Consider the following 16,392-nt stretch of genomic DNA (forward strand, 5'->3'; position numbering starts at 1 on the left):
TGGAGCGGGTTGAGGAAGGATGCTACAACTGTAAAATTTTCATGCAGATGAACACCTAAACACTGAAAATATTTCTGCTGTATGTTATGCCTTTGGTTCAGACACTAAACGTTTTTTCTTCTTTTCTTCGATGAAGAACATAAAAGGAATAAGACACTCGGTCGAAAAAGTGAAAACAGCTTTTTAAGGCCAGCCATCCTGAATAAGGCTTTCCTGGGTTTTCTTCATTCACACCAGGCAAATGCCGGAGTGGTACCTAACATATAGGTCCCAAACCGCTTCCTTCCTTCCCCAAACCATTCTTCCTCTCCTTTCCCCAGATAGTGTACTCGCCGAGGGACGTCATCCCTCAAAACGTGACGGTTAACATGGTCATAGATGCCGAAAACCCAAAAATCTAAAATCCTAAATCCTAAACGGAATCAGGGGTTATGGCTTGAATGAAGTATTATATAGATAAAATTAAAACATTGTTAATTAGTGGGCAGCGTCTAATATCGACTAAACTGATTTTTTTAAAACACTATTTCTTACTTTGGATACCTAAACAAGAAGCTTGGGATTAGAAAGCAAGACCTGTTCAACTGATCTTTTCTCAGATGTCACAAGATTTCTTCTACGCAACAGAATAAGGTATTCCTGGACTCTCCTTTCGAACAGTGCAGTTCAGGGATCGACTATCTGCATCAGATCTTGAAGCTTTCGTTCAATAGCTTCAAGAGCCAGGAACACCATCAACCAACCCTCGAGCGAGGAAGTTGTGGAACAAGATCTTGCTCGATTCACTTTAATGGTTTCCGTCGCGTAACGACTATCTGAAAAATGTGCTTATGGTTGGCGTCTGTCTGATGATCATACCAGTTCATATCTACTTTTAAGACATATAGATCGTACGATTTTGAAAACAAGACTTGAAAAATATTAAAGATAGAGAACGTACAGCATTTGTAACATAGGGATTGGTTAATGCCACATTCACTGCTGTCATCTTGGCTTCAGTTGTAGCTAGAGGAGTCGTCTCATCTATCTTGTCTGGAAGCACAGACAGCCCTCTTCGCTTTCATCAGCAGACAGCGGAATCAAGATGGCGCTGTGAGTGGAATGGCGGAAAGTGTAGCTTGAAGGAACTATGTCGCTTCAAGCCACCACTATGGAGAATGAACCTGTATTAAATGATTTTCATCAACTGTGCCGATTATGTCTGTCAAATACAAGTATAAAGATACATATGTTTGAAATTGAAGGATTCCGGCGGAATTTGAATCAGAAGATATTGAATTGTCTTTCATTAGCAGTAAGTGGGCTGCTTTTATTTGTTGATATTGAACATTCATGAGTCAAGTGTCAAATTTTGTTTTGTACTTTTACATGTGGTGTAATGTGAGTTTAGGCAGGCCGCTAAGCATGAAGTATAAACCTCATTAATTGAGATTGTATACCTCATATTTCTTGTGCCTATTTTTTCCCCGAATAGTTTGTGATAAATAGTTTTAAAATAGCACATTTATGATTAAAAGTAATAGCGTATATTGTCACATTTCTCTTGTAATGCAGGTAAGATATAAACACTTTTAGATACTAATTATTTTTCTTTAAAATATACAATTTACTGAGTAAAAATATAGCTCGAGAGTATATGTTCTGTGAAAGTGGGCTTGTTATGCGTGTTCTTCGAAGTACACGTATAAGCGTAAACAATGCACTGGTACAAATGTGATGTGTTAGATTTCGGTGCAGATTAAAAATATAGGGATTAGTTTATATAATTATGAAACTTATTTCTTCGTGGAAATATCATCATAGTATCATTTCACGGCAAATCTTTAGTTTAGTGTTCTTTTTTCTGTTAAGTCATTTCGATAACCCACTTGATACGTCACGTTAAAGAGCGCTAGGAGAAATGATGTTCAGAAATTATGATTCTTCCACTAAGTCTGTTAATGCCCACTAGATACGTATTTTATTGGTACCTGCCTATCAGCTGCGTACAAATTTAAAGTATGTCTATAAATGTGTATGCCATTAAAACAATTACTCGTGATAAAACTACGCACCAACCAATAATAGGTGGTCACTACAAGCTAGCATTGTATCTGTTCCAGTTCAAGGCAGGGTGAAACAGAAGGGTCAACGCGGTAATATGTCCATAGAATGAGGCAAGTAGGCGATTGTGGGTTTACGCGTAAGTGAAGACGTGCTAGAAATTATCGACCCGTGCAAGCTCGTTATGCATTACAGCTGATCAGTAATGAACCATTCTTATTAACGCTGTTTCTTTGACCACAGGTGCCTTATTTTTCGCCTACGTAAATATGTTCCCTAAGTACTACTTTCTTTTCGAATCAACAGATCTAACGTGTCAATTTTAAATAAAAATTAGTGGTCCCGCCTAGCGTAGTCGCTAACGCTCTTGCCTTCGGTGCGAGCGGTCCCGGGTTCGATTCGCGATGGAGGCACGGTCGAAAAAGAGTACAATGCTTTTTCAGGCCAGCCATCCTGAATGAGGTTTTCCTCATTCACAGCAGGCAAATACCGGGGTGGTGCCTAACTTATAGATCCAGGCCGCTTCCTTCCCTTTCCCGGATAGGCTCGCCGAGGGGCACCATCCCTCATACGTGACAGGCTAAATGGACATAGATGCTGAAAGCCCAGATATCTAAATCCTACATTCTCTAAATAAAAATGACTCCGAATTCTTATTTTGGACGAAGTGTGCAGGTTTAACGTTTATTGATTGAATTAGTTTAATTAATTTATTGCTAGTTACTATGTAATCAGATGCAGAAGTAATTGTCTTGAGTGTTCAACTAGTTAATTTTATTATTTTACGAGAAGACACACAAAAAAGTAACTAAACTCTAATACTCGATGAAAATAATAGGTCAAGCGTGATTTTTCAATAATTTCCACTGTATCTGCGTATGATTATGTGTGTTTTATTAGAATCCACAGAATAGGATTCTAAAAGAAGCACATGTATGTGGAAATTATTTATTTACTTTATTATACATAATTACGTACAGGGCTGTGCCGTGGAAAATCAGCGCCCGGGGCGAAAGTATACGACGGCGCCCCCATACATATATTCCAAACAATTTTTCATATCTTTTTCCTTTTTTCTCCCAAATTTTTCGCCCCTCTTACTTCGTCGCCCGGGGCCGTCGCTCCGCTTGCCCCCCCCCCCACGGCACGGCCCTGATTACGTATAAAATGAAAGCTAACGTTTTATTGATTTTTCAGTTTTCGAAAGCGAAGTTTGTTTAATGATATTTAAGTAGGTCAAATAGAACATTTCGCGTAGTGTTCCCTATATTTAACTGACGACATCTTGAAATTAGTGGGACACTTTAAATCCCAAATAAGGTATCAGTCAAGTCACTCGGATATTTTGGAACCTGGTATATCAGAATCGGCTTGTAGAGCAATATCCTTTTAAGGTCATGCTACCCTCTCTCACTTTGTTATTCCAATGCCACGAAACTGATTCTCATGAATTGCAATTCAAAAATACACCTGAATGACGCATTGCATGGCATACCGTATAAATTAACTCAGCATTATTATATCATAGAGTGCTAGTAAACAGTTGTACTTGTACTGGTAGATATGTTGTTGAAATTATTATTTTTTCTCAGTAAATAGTAGTCGCAGTATACTTTTTTTTTTTTAATGTACTAATTTTGACCAAATGTAGCTGAACTTTTCCATCTAAATTCGCATTTTTTATTTCAAACAGTTTGGTTGCTAGGTAAAGAGGGTGGTGGTTAACTTTAGTGGTGCCTCTCCATCTTTATTACAAATTTGGAAAATTTACAGCAGAAAGGAGGTAACAAATGGTGATTTGGAGTTCTTACATGATTTTAGGCGATTAAGCATAGGAATGGTTACATTTAATACGATAAATTATAGGTAGAAGTCAGTACTAATTGCAAGACGCGGAAGATTTCGATGCTGCAAGAGTCGTGTTTTAAAAGGTCACCAAACCTACCATAACCTAACAGTTCTTAATATTTTAAATGCTTTTTTGTAGGTTGAAACTGGAGAGGCATCTAAGTTAAGGCGATAAAAAAAAAAAAAAATAAACGAAGTATATAGCTAGTTCACATACTAGGGAGGATTAGAAACAGGTTACAGGGTCGATATTTGTGGAGTTTCGTCTGTTATAGAGGAATGAGGAGAGTGCTGTAATTTTAATACACGAAGTTGGCAACTGTGCAGAGTTTGTCACCTGCCATGTACGGCACTAGTTGTAAGTAAATACAATTGGGAGACTCATTTCGAAAACTGTGTGCAAACATCGTGTGCGCGGTTTTTTTTTACGGTGTTCTCCCACTTTCTTCATTCCACTATTTCATTCATTTCTCATCATCACCGTCTCCTTTAGCGTAGCCGACATAATCGTGGGACGTAAAACTTATAGATTTAATTTCATTTTCGTTTCGAAAACTGATTTCGCGAAGAAGTCCGCTTAGTTATTCGATTTCTGTGGGCAAAACGTGTAATCGCGGTTGAAATTCACTGGCAGCTGGTAGAGGTTTACGGAGAGATTGTAATGTCTCTTCAGCGTGTCGCAGAATGGTGTCGAAAGTTTGCCGCTGGTAGAGAAAACGTCACCGACGAGGAGCGTAGTGGCTGATCCAGCAATTGAAGCAGTTTCTCTTGGACATCATCGACCAATTTCCCTACAGCCCGGACTACAATCCAAGCTACTTTCTCTTGTTCCTGCACTTGAAGGAGCATCTTGGAGGCTGTCGCTTCGCTTCGGATAAGGAAGTGAAACACTTCATGACAACGGCTGAACACGCAAGGACAGGATCCCACGATGCGATAAGAGCCTCAACCGATACGGAGGCCATGTCAAAAAATAATATAATGTACAGTATGTACTACCTGTTGTTGGCTGTATGAAATGATATTCACTGCCGGCTTTGTAACCTTACTCTCTGAATACTTCTCGTATGATTTCGTGCAATACACTTTCGTACTTTTATTGTCTTCGATCTATATATATATATATATATATAGATCGAAGACAATAAAATCGAAGACGAAATCATACGAAATCGTACGAGAGATATATATATATTTAATGCTTGTTTCGGAAATTAGGCAAAATCAAGATTGTGTTTCAAAATTACAGCGTTTATAAATCAACGCAATATATGATTGATTGGTTGGTTGGAGTGTAGCATCCCTTTTCAGCAGCAAGGCTGTGTATGAGACGTGGACCAACAATTTAAGGTGGAATCCGAACCACCGTAATGCGTTCAAATTTCAAGATGTCATTTATCGTATGCAGGACCTTGTGCACCAAAGACATACGGGAGCAGGTTACAGACGCCACATGGCAAACACACTACACCTCAAAAACGGTCAGAGACGTCACTAAACACCCACCACATTATGCAGAAAGTTCAATTTTGATCGGAGAAGCTACATTTGCGCAGTAGTACCAGGCTGTTTTTCATGTATACGATTGTTAGCAGTTTGTCAGTCTTCCCCAATCATTGGGAAATATTCTGTGATCGTAGTTTTATTATCATCACTTGTTCATTTGCATGGGAATTAGATTCCCGCCAGGTATTTCTCATACAGTTTCCTGCAGTTATACAACGACTTTCAAGAGAAGGATCAATTGTGTTGCTATCTTAATAACAGTTGTTAAATACATCGTGTTTAGTTAATACAATCTAGTTCTTCAAATTTAACTTCTTCAATTTTTACATCGTAAAACGAAGATCCTAAATCTACTACGCCAATGTTGTTTTCTAATAAATGAGGATTTGCCTAGAATGGCAATCGTGACCGAAATAGGCTTAATAAAAATAACATGAAAGTTTGCTGTAAGTATAGCAACCACTATAACGGTTCTGTAATCTTATCTCTTTGTTCCACTAAAGATCAATATGCAGAAGGTTGTTCGCTTTATATCCGAACATATGTGATGGTTACTTATCTTAAAAGATAGCGCACCGCCTCCAGTGATCAAGTTCTGCTGGATTCCCAGCATCATATGGCATTGCCGTTTCGGTATAGAACAATAGAACACTCTTCCCAGCAGGCTTTCCAGAGACCATCCAGCGTGCACTGGCAGCGATGCTCAAGACGCACTTCAACAGTCCAAATGCGCAAAAATCCATTGGACTGGCATTTAGGCTTTCCACAAGAATATCTTCAAACGGAATGACACGAATTCCTAATTCCCTTGCCATTTCGTGATAAAGACGTACTGATGTTCTGGCGGTATGACTTAAAGGCTTGTCCATTTGGCTCATCACCTAGTTCGCGTCAGTTCCATACAATTGTGAGATGTCTTTCTGCTAGATAGGTGTTAGAATGGACTCTTGGAAGTATCTTGCAATCACCGTCACGTTTTTGTCCACCTTGCGTATCATCAGCTTACACTCATACCCTAATCCCGTGACAACCATACAGCCACGAGGGAAACTTTCCCTTCACTGACAAACAAAGTTGCTGCGCCAGATATGTGATCGCCCGAATGTGACCAGCAGCAGTGAGATACTTTCTTCCATTTGGAGCCTGCCAAATACTTATCATACAGTTTCCTACAGTTCGTGTTACCTTCGACAATGTGACGCGGTAGCAGGTGGTGTACACGGGCCTTTCGCACACACTTCAACCCGAGGCGCTTGCAAATTGTTTTGCTCTCAGTTGACGGTGCGAGGTAGAATCTGTGGCCCATATCACGTTGCGTCGGGGAATTTTCTTGGCATGCTAATCGACAGGTCCCCCTTAGCACTACGGGTGTCATTTTGCTTGTAATCCTTCTCCTGGTGGCAAGAGGAGACTTCTGTATGTAACGGGCCATAATAGCTTTCGCAGTAGTCACCCCGAGTGTTAACATATTCTCCCGACACCATTTCACAATGCATACGTACGAAAACAACATGGAAAAGGGCCATCGTAACCCGACCAATACCGGTTGATTTTCGGTGCCATTTAGTAACACTCACGAAACTGCAAGGTCAGACACAACACTGCTCTTGCAAGCAAACCCATAGTTCCAGCATAATATGCCAGGTGGCAGCACCAAATCGAAAATGGTCGGATATACAGCGAACAATCTTCTGGATTTTTTTTTTTTTTAATACTCACAATCCTACGTACATTCACAAGATGCATCCACCCATCCACTCTAAAAGAAACCCATTGTATTCAAATTCTTGATTCACAAATCTACTTACAACTCTTTGTTTTGCAAAGAATATCCGCTGCCTGTTTCTGTGGACAAAGCATGTGGATAATTATCTAAACAATCTTAGCCAACGTATATAACCCACTATCCAACAATTAGTTAGAACTTCTTTGTGCTAAATAGGCAAAATATCCTGTATTTCAGTTTTTTATTTCATTTTTAATTTTCCAAAAATAAACAAAGCTAAGTAGTGAGAAAATTTTATGTTCTGAACTTCCATTAACTTTAATAGATACTGGGAGCTATCATATAAACAGTTATTATTTTCTCCTTTTTAATTTTTAATATTTATTTCTGTTGCTTACAGAACTTTGTTCCTTATAAACGTGTCTCTTGATAATCAAGTATTTAATGTGAGATGTAAAATTTCTAAATTCTGGTTTTTATTTTCTGTTTTTGAAAGTGAACCAAATCATTGTAACTCACTTCAAAGGAAAAGAAATGATCTCTCTCTGATTGCTGCAATCGATATAACTTATCCACATAAAAATTTGCAAATCCAAAAGTAATAACAAGACTATAACTATCACAGAATATCTCCCAGTAAGTATGTGTTATGAAAACAGCCTTTGTACTTCTGCGCAAATTTTGCTTGTCTGAGTGGCGTCTGTAATCAGTGGCTGTTCTGACTAACGTTCAAGTTTCTAATGAGGTGGCGTGTTTGCGTGGTGTGGCGGCTATCATCGAATGCATATGTGGCTTGTATGTCTAATCTATATATATAAAAGAGAACGTACAAAATCCTTTGTCCGCTCATCACGCTAATACGGCTGAACCAATTTCTTTCATTTTTGGGGGGTTATTAGGATTTGGACCCTAGATGGTTTTTATCATATCACTTTAATTTTTAATTACCAGTGTCTTGAGATAATTGACCATTCAAGTGTCCATAACGTACAAATCCTTTGTTATTAGTTCATCATAGGTAAAAATAAACGTATTTATATGCAACCCGCATGACCGTGTCACTCGGCGGGTTAACATAAATGACAGGCGATATACAGCGGAAAATAGCTTGAATCTTCTGTTTAAAATTTTTTAATTGATTTGCTTATTTTTACAGACACTTTTACAATATGCCAGCACCGGGATGACCGCAGCGAAGCGGGGCGGGTTAACATAAATGACAGGCGATATAATGTTAAGATTTACTGCAATCTTCTATGGTTTTTATCATATCACTTGAAAGCGAAAAAGTAAAAATTATCTAAGTAACAAAGTTTATTGCGTTCCGGGGTGACCGCAGCGAAGCGGGGTGAACGCTGCTAGTTTCTTTTATAAATATGTGACTGTATTGACCAGTGGTGTGTGTGACATAAACCCAGGCAAGCAATATATAACCATTGTAATGTATCATGACTAACACATTTCTTTGGAATTTACTGGAAACATGATGGAAGTATGTCATGATATGTCAAATTTGTTTTGTAATGTAAACACCGAGGTTGTCCAAGCTCTACACGAGTTGTAGTATAGTCCATGTGGTCTGAGAAGCATAGCAGCAATTTCAAGAATGATAGAATATATGACTGTTCAGAGAGCGGACTAAGTAGCATTGTAGTTAATGCATCGGCACGGTACGCCGGAGACTCGTGTTCGAATCCTGGTCCAGTCGTCGATTTTTTTTGTTTATCTTTGTATATCATTTCACAATAGCTACGTAAGACAAGGAACGGGGGTTTTCTGTAGCAGGTAAGATATAAGCACGAGCTCGCATTGGGACTTAATTCCCAGCTGCGAAATGGGTGGTAGGTAACTTGTGATTGCCAGTCTCGGGAGTGTGAGGGGTAATCTATTCGCATAGTCGATAAGAAGCTAATATTTTCTATAGCTAAGACATTGAAGGTTCTGGATTCCCCAAAACTACCCCTTTTTATTGGGTACTTTTCTGCAGAATATATTTAGGGGGGTTGGGAAAACTATTCTTTAAAAGTTGTATCCCCTTGATCCCAAGACCTTTTTTTATTTTTATTTATTTTTTTAAAAAATTTTTCGCTTCTTTGAGTTTCTGATACACCGCGGACTCAAAGCTATAGAATGCTGATACACTGATCTTTATAGTTAAGTCGCCTTTTATGAATATTTGTAAACAGTTGAATCTATTCATGATACAGGAGCAGTACTACTCATGTTTAAGCTACTACAGTTGTTTGTCGTCTTTATCCTGAATGTTCTTACCGAATGACAAGGTGGTTATAGTGCCAATAAATGGAATCGTAACAGCTTGAAATTTATTTTTTCATATACACAAGAATCTAAGTTAATTTTAAGGAATTTAGGAAGGATAATTTGCAATGAAACTACTTTCTTCATCTGTGCAGCACCGATGATAATCAAAAATAGTTTTTGACCACGTATTTTGAAATATTGAGTGAGCTTCGCGTGCAGAGATACCGACTCTCCTTGAGCCCTCCTCAAGCCAATGTTAAACTAAGGCGTTCATTCTTCCTCATCGAACTTTAAAGCTAGTGACAGTTGGTGAAGCCGTGTGTTTGATTGAGGGCTGCAGGAGAATCGAGCCTAGACTCGCGAGAGCCCATCTACTTTATTGTCCAAAGAAGGTACATAACAAACTTGATATTTGCAACTATTATACAATAAATGGGCGATAGGATACAAGAATGGTACTCTACAAATTTTACAATTCATGCAATATACAACTGCTATGTTGTCAGTATATACCAGAGCTAAAGGGTAACTTAGGGTCGAACTGGAGCAATCCAGACAACGTAACCCGTTAGCACTTGACGAGCGGTCTGGGTTGTTTCGTTCTTTAATTAATTACATGAAGATAGATGTAATTTCAAGGAACTAGAAAGTATAGTTTTCCAATATGCAGTTCTAGGAGTGAAATTATATTTTGATCTGTGCAATACAGCTGATAATTTCATAGCCTCATGCAATAGAACTCATTATTCCAAATAATAATTTCACATTTGTCCAAAATGGTGTTACGGCGTCAGGAAATATGAAGGAAATTTACACTAGAAATTTTCAAGCCTCTGAGAGAGGCAAAGAGCCCTTGTCTAAAACATTTTGCATTTTTAAACGGAGACGTATTTAATGCTAAGTGATTGCTAAAGATTAAACTTGGATATAATTTCCCCCCTTCATGCAGCGGACCCTCAACGTGGGGAAGGGGGTGGGGCTGAGAGGTCAGCTTCATTAATCACCCGTTCATTTGCATTTTCTTCACCTGGCCTCTCAGTTGCGAATACCGCTGCCAGACTTACGGGTTGTTGATGGTTTGTACTGTTGAGCTGGAGCTCCCCCATCCCGACTTGCTTATATATTACTCCTGTTCTTTTTTTCTTTTCTTTGTTGTGTTGTGTACAAAAAGACGGAAGAAAAACGTCATTTATATGTTTTGTTCATGAGGGTTTCCTTTTTTTTTATTTGTGGTTTTATTTTTCGTTTTCATCTCCCGGGGCTCGGTACGTGACGTTTGGGCGCGGATGTTTGGGCACTGGACGTTTGGGCGCGAAGTCATTTGGGTGCCAGAGGTTTGGGCGCGAGTTAAATTAAAAAGTCTAAGTTAGGCGCTGCGTACTAAGTTCGAATCAAGATATCACAAGTTGTCTACTGTAGTGGAAGTCCTTGAATTATACTGGATTTTGTTTTAATACTAGAAATACTGGAATTTCAAAATTCTAAAAACTGAATTAACAATTAAATTTTGTAAATTTAAGTTTCAGCCAAAGTGTGCTTTTTATTTGATAACTTTTCAAGCTAAGGTAAGTAGACCAGACTAGATATGATTGCCTGCATTACGTACATAGTGAGCCTATTCCATTAAAAAACTTAAAGCAGGCCTTTTACTGTAGTTATGCAATAAGTGTAAATGTCAAACACATTTCTAGTGGCTAAATGACCAATATATGTACACTTAACTATTATTTTTCACTTTGAAATCGTTCTTTTTTTCCTTTCTCTACTTTCTTCAATGCAGATTAAAAGCTTACAATGGGACGAAAAAAAGGGTGATTTTTATATTGGAATGTTAAAAAAAAGCGATACCCGAAATACGGCATACTCCAGTTCCTAAACTCAATATCTTAGACACCCTGTATTAACATCTTTCCCTCAACTCGATTAGGATTTAGAATTTTTATATTTCTGGACTCTCGGCATCTAAGGCCATTTAGCCCGTCACGTTTGAGGGAGTACACTATCCGGGGAAAGGGAAGGAAGGAAGCGGCCTGGACCTATAAATTAGGTACCACCTGGTGTGAATGAGGAAAACTTCATTCAGGGTGGCTGGCCTGAAAGAGCATATTATAATTTTTCGACAGAATGCCAGGACCGCTCGCACCGAAGGCGAGAGCGTTAACGACTACGCTACGCGGGGCCACTTCTCTCAACTCGAGTATGCGGAAATCCTTTATTGGTAGTTCTTTATTGGACTTAAGGATGAGAAGAGTTTGGCAAACGTAATACGAAAGAAAACAAATTTTAATATTCATAAGTATGTAATTATCAACTTTAAAAATTACGAAAAATAAATCAATATGTTTTAATTAACATTAAGAAAATTATTAACAGTTCGTCTGATTTCTTCATTTCCTAGCTTTCTTATATAATACAAAAATGAGATCATTAGATCAGAAGTACAAGAATCGTAAACAAGTGAAAAATCAATCCATTTGACGAGGTTAGGCAACAAATGCCAGAAACGCATTGAACTATTTAATTTAGATGAATCAATAAGATAGAGATAGAAAATATACAGATAAATGAGGTGAGATAAAGATAGAAGTGTAGGAATTGTATATATCTTGATTCGCGCTTAATTTTCAGTGCCTAGCTTACTTTATATATCGTAAATTGGGATTTTTACTATGTACCTCGCGCCCAATCGTCTGGCGCCTAAACGGCTTTGCGCCCAAACGGCAGCGCCGAAACGTCCGCGCCCAAATGGTGGCGCCCAAAAGTCCTGTCCCGCCCGAGGCTATACGTTTTGTCGATGGAAGTGATAGTTTGATGCATCTCATTTTCTCCACGCTGATCCTACAATGAAGGCTTGCCAACAGAATTGCTAGAGAAGAGCGCTAAGCATACTTAGAATAAGAAAGGAAGAAGCTCAAAAAGAAGTAAAGAAGAAAAGATGAAACAAAAGAGAGAGGTGATGGAGAAATTGGCAAAGAAAAAAAAGGGACATGATGAAATTTTGGTTACTTTTTGGTCACTTTTCAACTATTTACAAGAGACCAGACCACTATGAGCCCTGTATATATTTTTAAAAAAAACTTAATTTATATGTAAATCATTTTTAAATTTTACGGATCCGAATTTACCTCCGAAAGAAGTCTAAAATTCAAGACTGTCAAGAGCGTGAATAGGATTAATGTATCTTTCAAAATACTGTGAAAAAGACAAGTGTTGCTTCTCCAATAGTTCGCTATCTTGTAACTAAGAAAATAGAGTAGAAAATAATAGCAGCATCTCTATACATCGGAATTTGATCAAGGTTTTGTCTGTTTCATTATTAATAAAGTGAATAATCACACTGCTGGACAGTGTAATATATTGGAACTCTTTGCGTCACAGTAGAATTCCACCATCTACTGAGTATTAGGAGGAGTGTAATTTCCTATGGGATCTCCTGAACGCAGCTGACGAGCTAGCTAACCAACATCTTGTTAAAGTAGACTGAATCAAAAGTAAGAAGTTAGGTGAACAAATTCCAATACAGTCACTGATTTCTATCAACACTCCCAGAATTCGTGAAAACTCAGTTTATCGACTGAAAGTTGTTCAGTGCTACAGCTGCTATTTGTGCGAATTATGAACAGGGAAGTCATGGTGCGGAACCCTATAAAGCGACCAACTGTTACGTGTTAACTGTAAGGATGGTAGTTCTGCTAGGTCTAAGCACTGTCGACCTTTCAACTAGCGAAACGCATCCGAGAACTCCGAAGAGATTTCCGCTACCGATTCTGAGCATCGCTCAAAGAGAGCATTCCAATCTCGCTTCCTGTCTCAGTAGCCCATGGTATCGTTACTTCTCGGAAATTTGTGGCGAACTATATTCGGCGTTCCACCAAAACTGAACGCGCTGCTCCTAAGAATGCTGAACTGAAAACGCCAGTTGTTGCTTGATCTAGCAAACCTCTTGAACCCCATAGCAGAACATGCCGCGATCTGTGATGTGATCGCAGAAAATTTGCCGCGCCTATGCAGAAAAATTGCCAGAAAAAAAAAAAAAAAAGCCAACAGAAAAGTTTACTAATGAACCAACTCATCAGTTCAAAAATTCTGAGGTTTGGTTTAAAAAAAAAAAATGGTAAACCAGAGAAAGAAGAGGCTGCTATTGCTTTAATAACTCACGGTTTCGAAGAATACCCAAAGTTTTAAAATTCTTTTCTGGAACAATTTGAAGTTTATACACATGAGTCTAATACTAATGCAAGCTTCTTGAAACAGATAGATCTAGGTCAGAATTCTTATTTAATTTGGATATTTTAACTTTTCCAACAAGTAATGTTTTTGTTGAGCAAACAGAGAAGGCTTTCTGTCTTCTTGAATCTTCTTTGGGTTTGTGAGTATATTCCCATTTCAGACCGCGATAGATTATTTTTTGAATACGAGCTTGTCATTAAATCTATGCAGGACTTGGTGACCAACTCAAGAAATCAAGGAAAGTTTTTTGAATTGAAGACTCTCTTTAAAGTTCAAGTAACATATTTCCGAGACAAATACTGTTGCAGTAAAGCTAATGATGTTTTGTTTGAGTATACCACTGTCTGAGGTCATATGTGAAAGCTGGGGTTCAGTGGTTACTAATATGATGAAGAAAAGGCCAGCAGGAAAGGATGGACTTAGTGATGATATTGGAACAACAGACCAACTTACATTCATTATTCTAAATATATATATATAAACCAAGAAAATTCCGTAAAGTGTTCTCATTACAAAATACGGTGTATCGTATTATAACTATTTTAAATCTGCTTCTTTTAGCAAAACTCTTTCATAAAATGTGATTTAACAGGTTGTAACTCGAACTACCGATACCACTGAAAATTGTTTACCATGCTTCATGTAACGCTGTAATAAAAACATGATAGTATCATCTTGATTTTTTATTTCGGAATTCCTGCAGAAAATTTTTGACCTACAATAGCTCATCGCAGAAAGACAAAGGAAATTCTGCCATCGGGCTCTTAAAGCTCCTCGTGTTTTTTCGTAGCAGTGATCTAAAGCTAACTGCACCTCATCGTCACTAGCCGTACATTATTGACACCAAATTATGCCATCGTATATGTCGTATTAACGACCCTATCCTTTCACAGAGGACATCGAAATTTCAATCAGTTCGCAATTCACCTTAGATGTCACTGAAATTTGATTTAGCGAAAGACGAATTGATGAATAGTGAGTGCACAGTAATTGATTCACGGGAACTCAAACGTTGATCTTCGCAGTGTTCCACTTTTTCAATAGTCTTTAATAGCTTCAAGAATGACTTTGAGGAATTGAAATAGCTGGTCTCTGCATACTCATCGACAGTTATATGTCTTATTTTCAGCTAACACAGTCTTCTATTTTATCTCATTACGATTTATAGGTGTGATCAATGTTTCCTACCTTTTTTAGTGAACTGAACGCTCACGACACACACACTTGATTTTTAATTAATAATAATATAAATTATAATAGTATAGGACTATAAGTTTCTATGACGTGCTGGCTGTATTTATTACTGAGAATTATTGCTGTCGCTGGACGGGTTGACTGATACAGTCTATGTTAAAATTGATTTTAACTAATTATTAAATGTTTCATGATTTTTAAATTTTAAAATTTCGCAACACACCTTATGGGACTGCGTGACGTACCAGTGTGGCGCAACACACAGATTGGGAATCACTGGGTGTGCTAAACACATTCTTGGTCGCGCTGCTGGCGGCGTATCCATTGCTGTATTCGATAACTTTCATTTCCGGCATTTTAACTTATTTTTCTTAGTTTTCAGGTTCCAAGAGTTGCGGAGAAATTTTCTCCCTCGCCCGATCACTGTTTGTTAAATATTCCTCGTTATTAGTCCTGTTCGGCAGCAGAATTCTTCGGTTCTTCTATAAACTTGACACACTTTTTGTGGATTGTCGGAGATATGAATGCATATCATTGCTTGTGGGGATCCCTTCGAACTGATGATCGTAGTTGTCAGATAACAGAGTTCTTTGAGAAAAGCGAGATGCTGGTTTGGAGTGACAGTTGTCGCATTCACTTTTCTGCTGCACACAGTTTCTATTTGAATTGACCTAGTTTTGAGCAGTAATCATTTTTCTGTAATAACTAGTCCGCCTGTTATCATTCCATTCTCATTTTCGCCACTTCAACTTAATGCGTGCTGAGTGGTTAAAATATTGAAAGCTCAGTTCGGTTAATTTCCACTTGATGCTTTTCCTGTTTGTGAGGCTAGAACTGTTCGAATAGACCTTTATGGACGCTGCTCGTGATTCCATTCCAGAATGTGGGGCAGTGGTCCTCGACGACAAGTTTCATAGTCTACGGAAGTACGTGAGGCAATCTTGACTCGTCGTCGTGTTTTCGAAACTTTCAATCGCCATCCCCCTGCCAAGTATCTTGAACAGTTTTGCATCTGCGTGCTCGTACCCAGTATCCAATAAAATCTTCAAAGTACCAAACTGGAAAAAAACTTTTCTTTCCATCATTAACCGAACATGCATGATTACTGTGTGACGTTGGATTTGCTAACCAAATGGCCACTGTTCTGAGTACTGGTGTGTTTGCTGTATCAGCAAACGAGATCGTGGAGACTAGAGATGCAAGGGGTCGGAAAAAAACCCGGCTTTTTTGGAAAAAAACTCGGTTTTTTCTGCTTCGCTTTTTTGCTTGGGAAATTTTGGGCTTTTTTCAAAATTCTGCTTTAAATTGATAAAGCAGACTTTGTTTCGCTTCTCTATAACACAAAAAGTCATTTAATTAGTGGTTGATCTGATAATAATATAAAACCTCGAAAATAAACTATGAATTTTGAAAAGAGATTTCAATCAATTTTTCTTCAACATATTTACATTATGAATTCCACAGGATTAACCAATGTATGTAATAAAAATGTTTTAACCACCTATATACAAAACTAAGCAGAGTTGGCAAGAACCATGGTTGTTTTTGAAAATGCCAAAAACCCGTTTTTGGGGGGATGTTTA

The 16,392-nt window shown here is 38.1% G+C and overlaps 1 protein-coding gene across 2 annotated transcripts in view; it reads left to right on the forward strand.

The window, feature by feature from the left end:
- The first annotated feature begins 669 nt into the window (after window positions 1–669).
- The window catches only part of LOC145680372 (uncharacterized), a 55,996-nt gene continuing 40,273 nt past the window's right edge, over window positions 670–16,392 (forward strand). Inside the window, exon 1 of one of the 2 annotated variants that reach the window (XM_081750799.1) lies at window positions 670–1,294. In XM_081750799.1, the coding sequence (XP_081606925.1) occupies window positions 1,130–1,294 (165 nt within the window). In that variant the 5' untranslated portion in view covers window positions 670–1,129. Of the gene's footprint in view, window positions 1,295–1,389; window positions 1,555–16,392 lie in introns of those variants that run through there. The other variant, XM_081750800.1, reaches the window with a different exon arrangement.

This window comes from Thermobia domestica, chromosome 3 (genome assembly GCF_964235325.1).
Source record: "Thermobia domestica chromosome 3, izTheDome1.hap1.1, whole genome shotgun sequence".
In the NCBI taxonomy this organism is placed as follows: Eukaryota; Metazoa; Arthropoda; class Insecta; order Zygentoma; family Lepismatidae; genus Thermobia; species Thermobia domestica.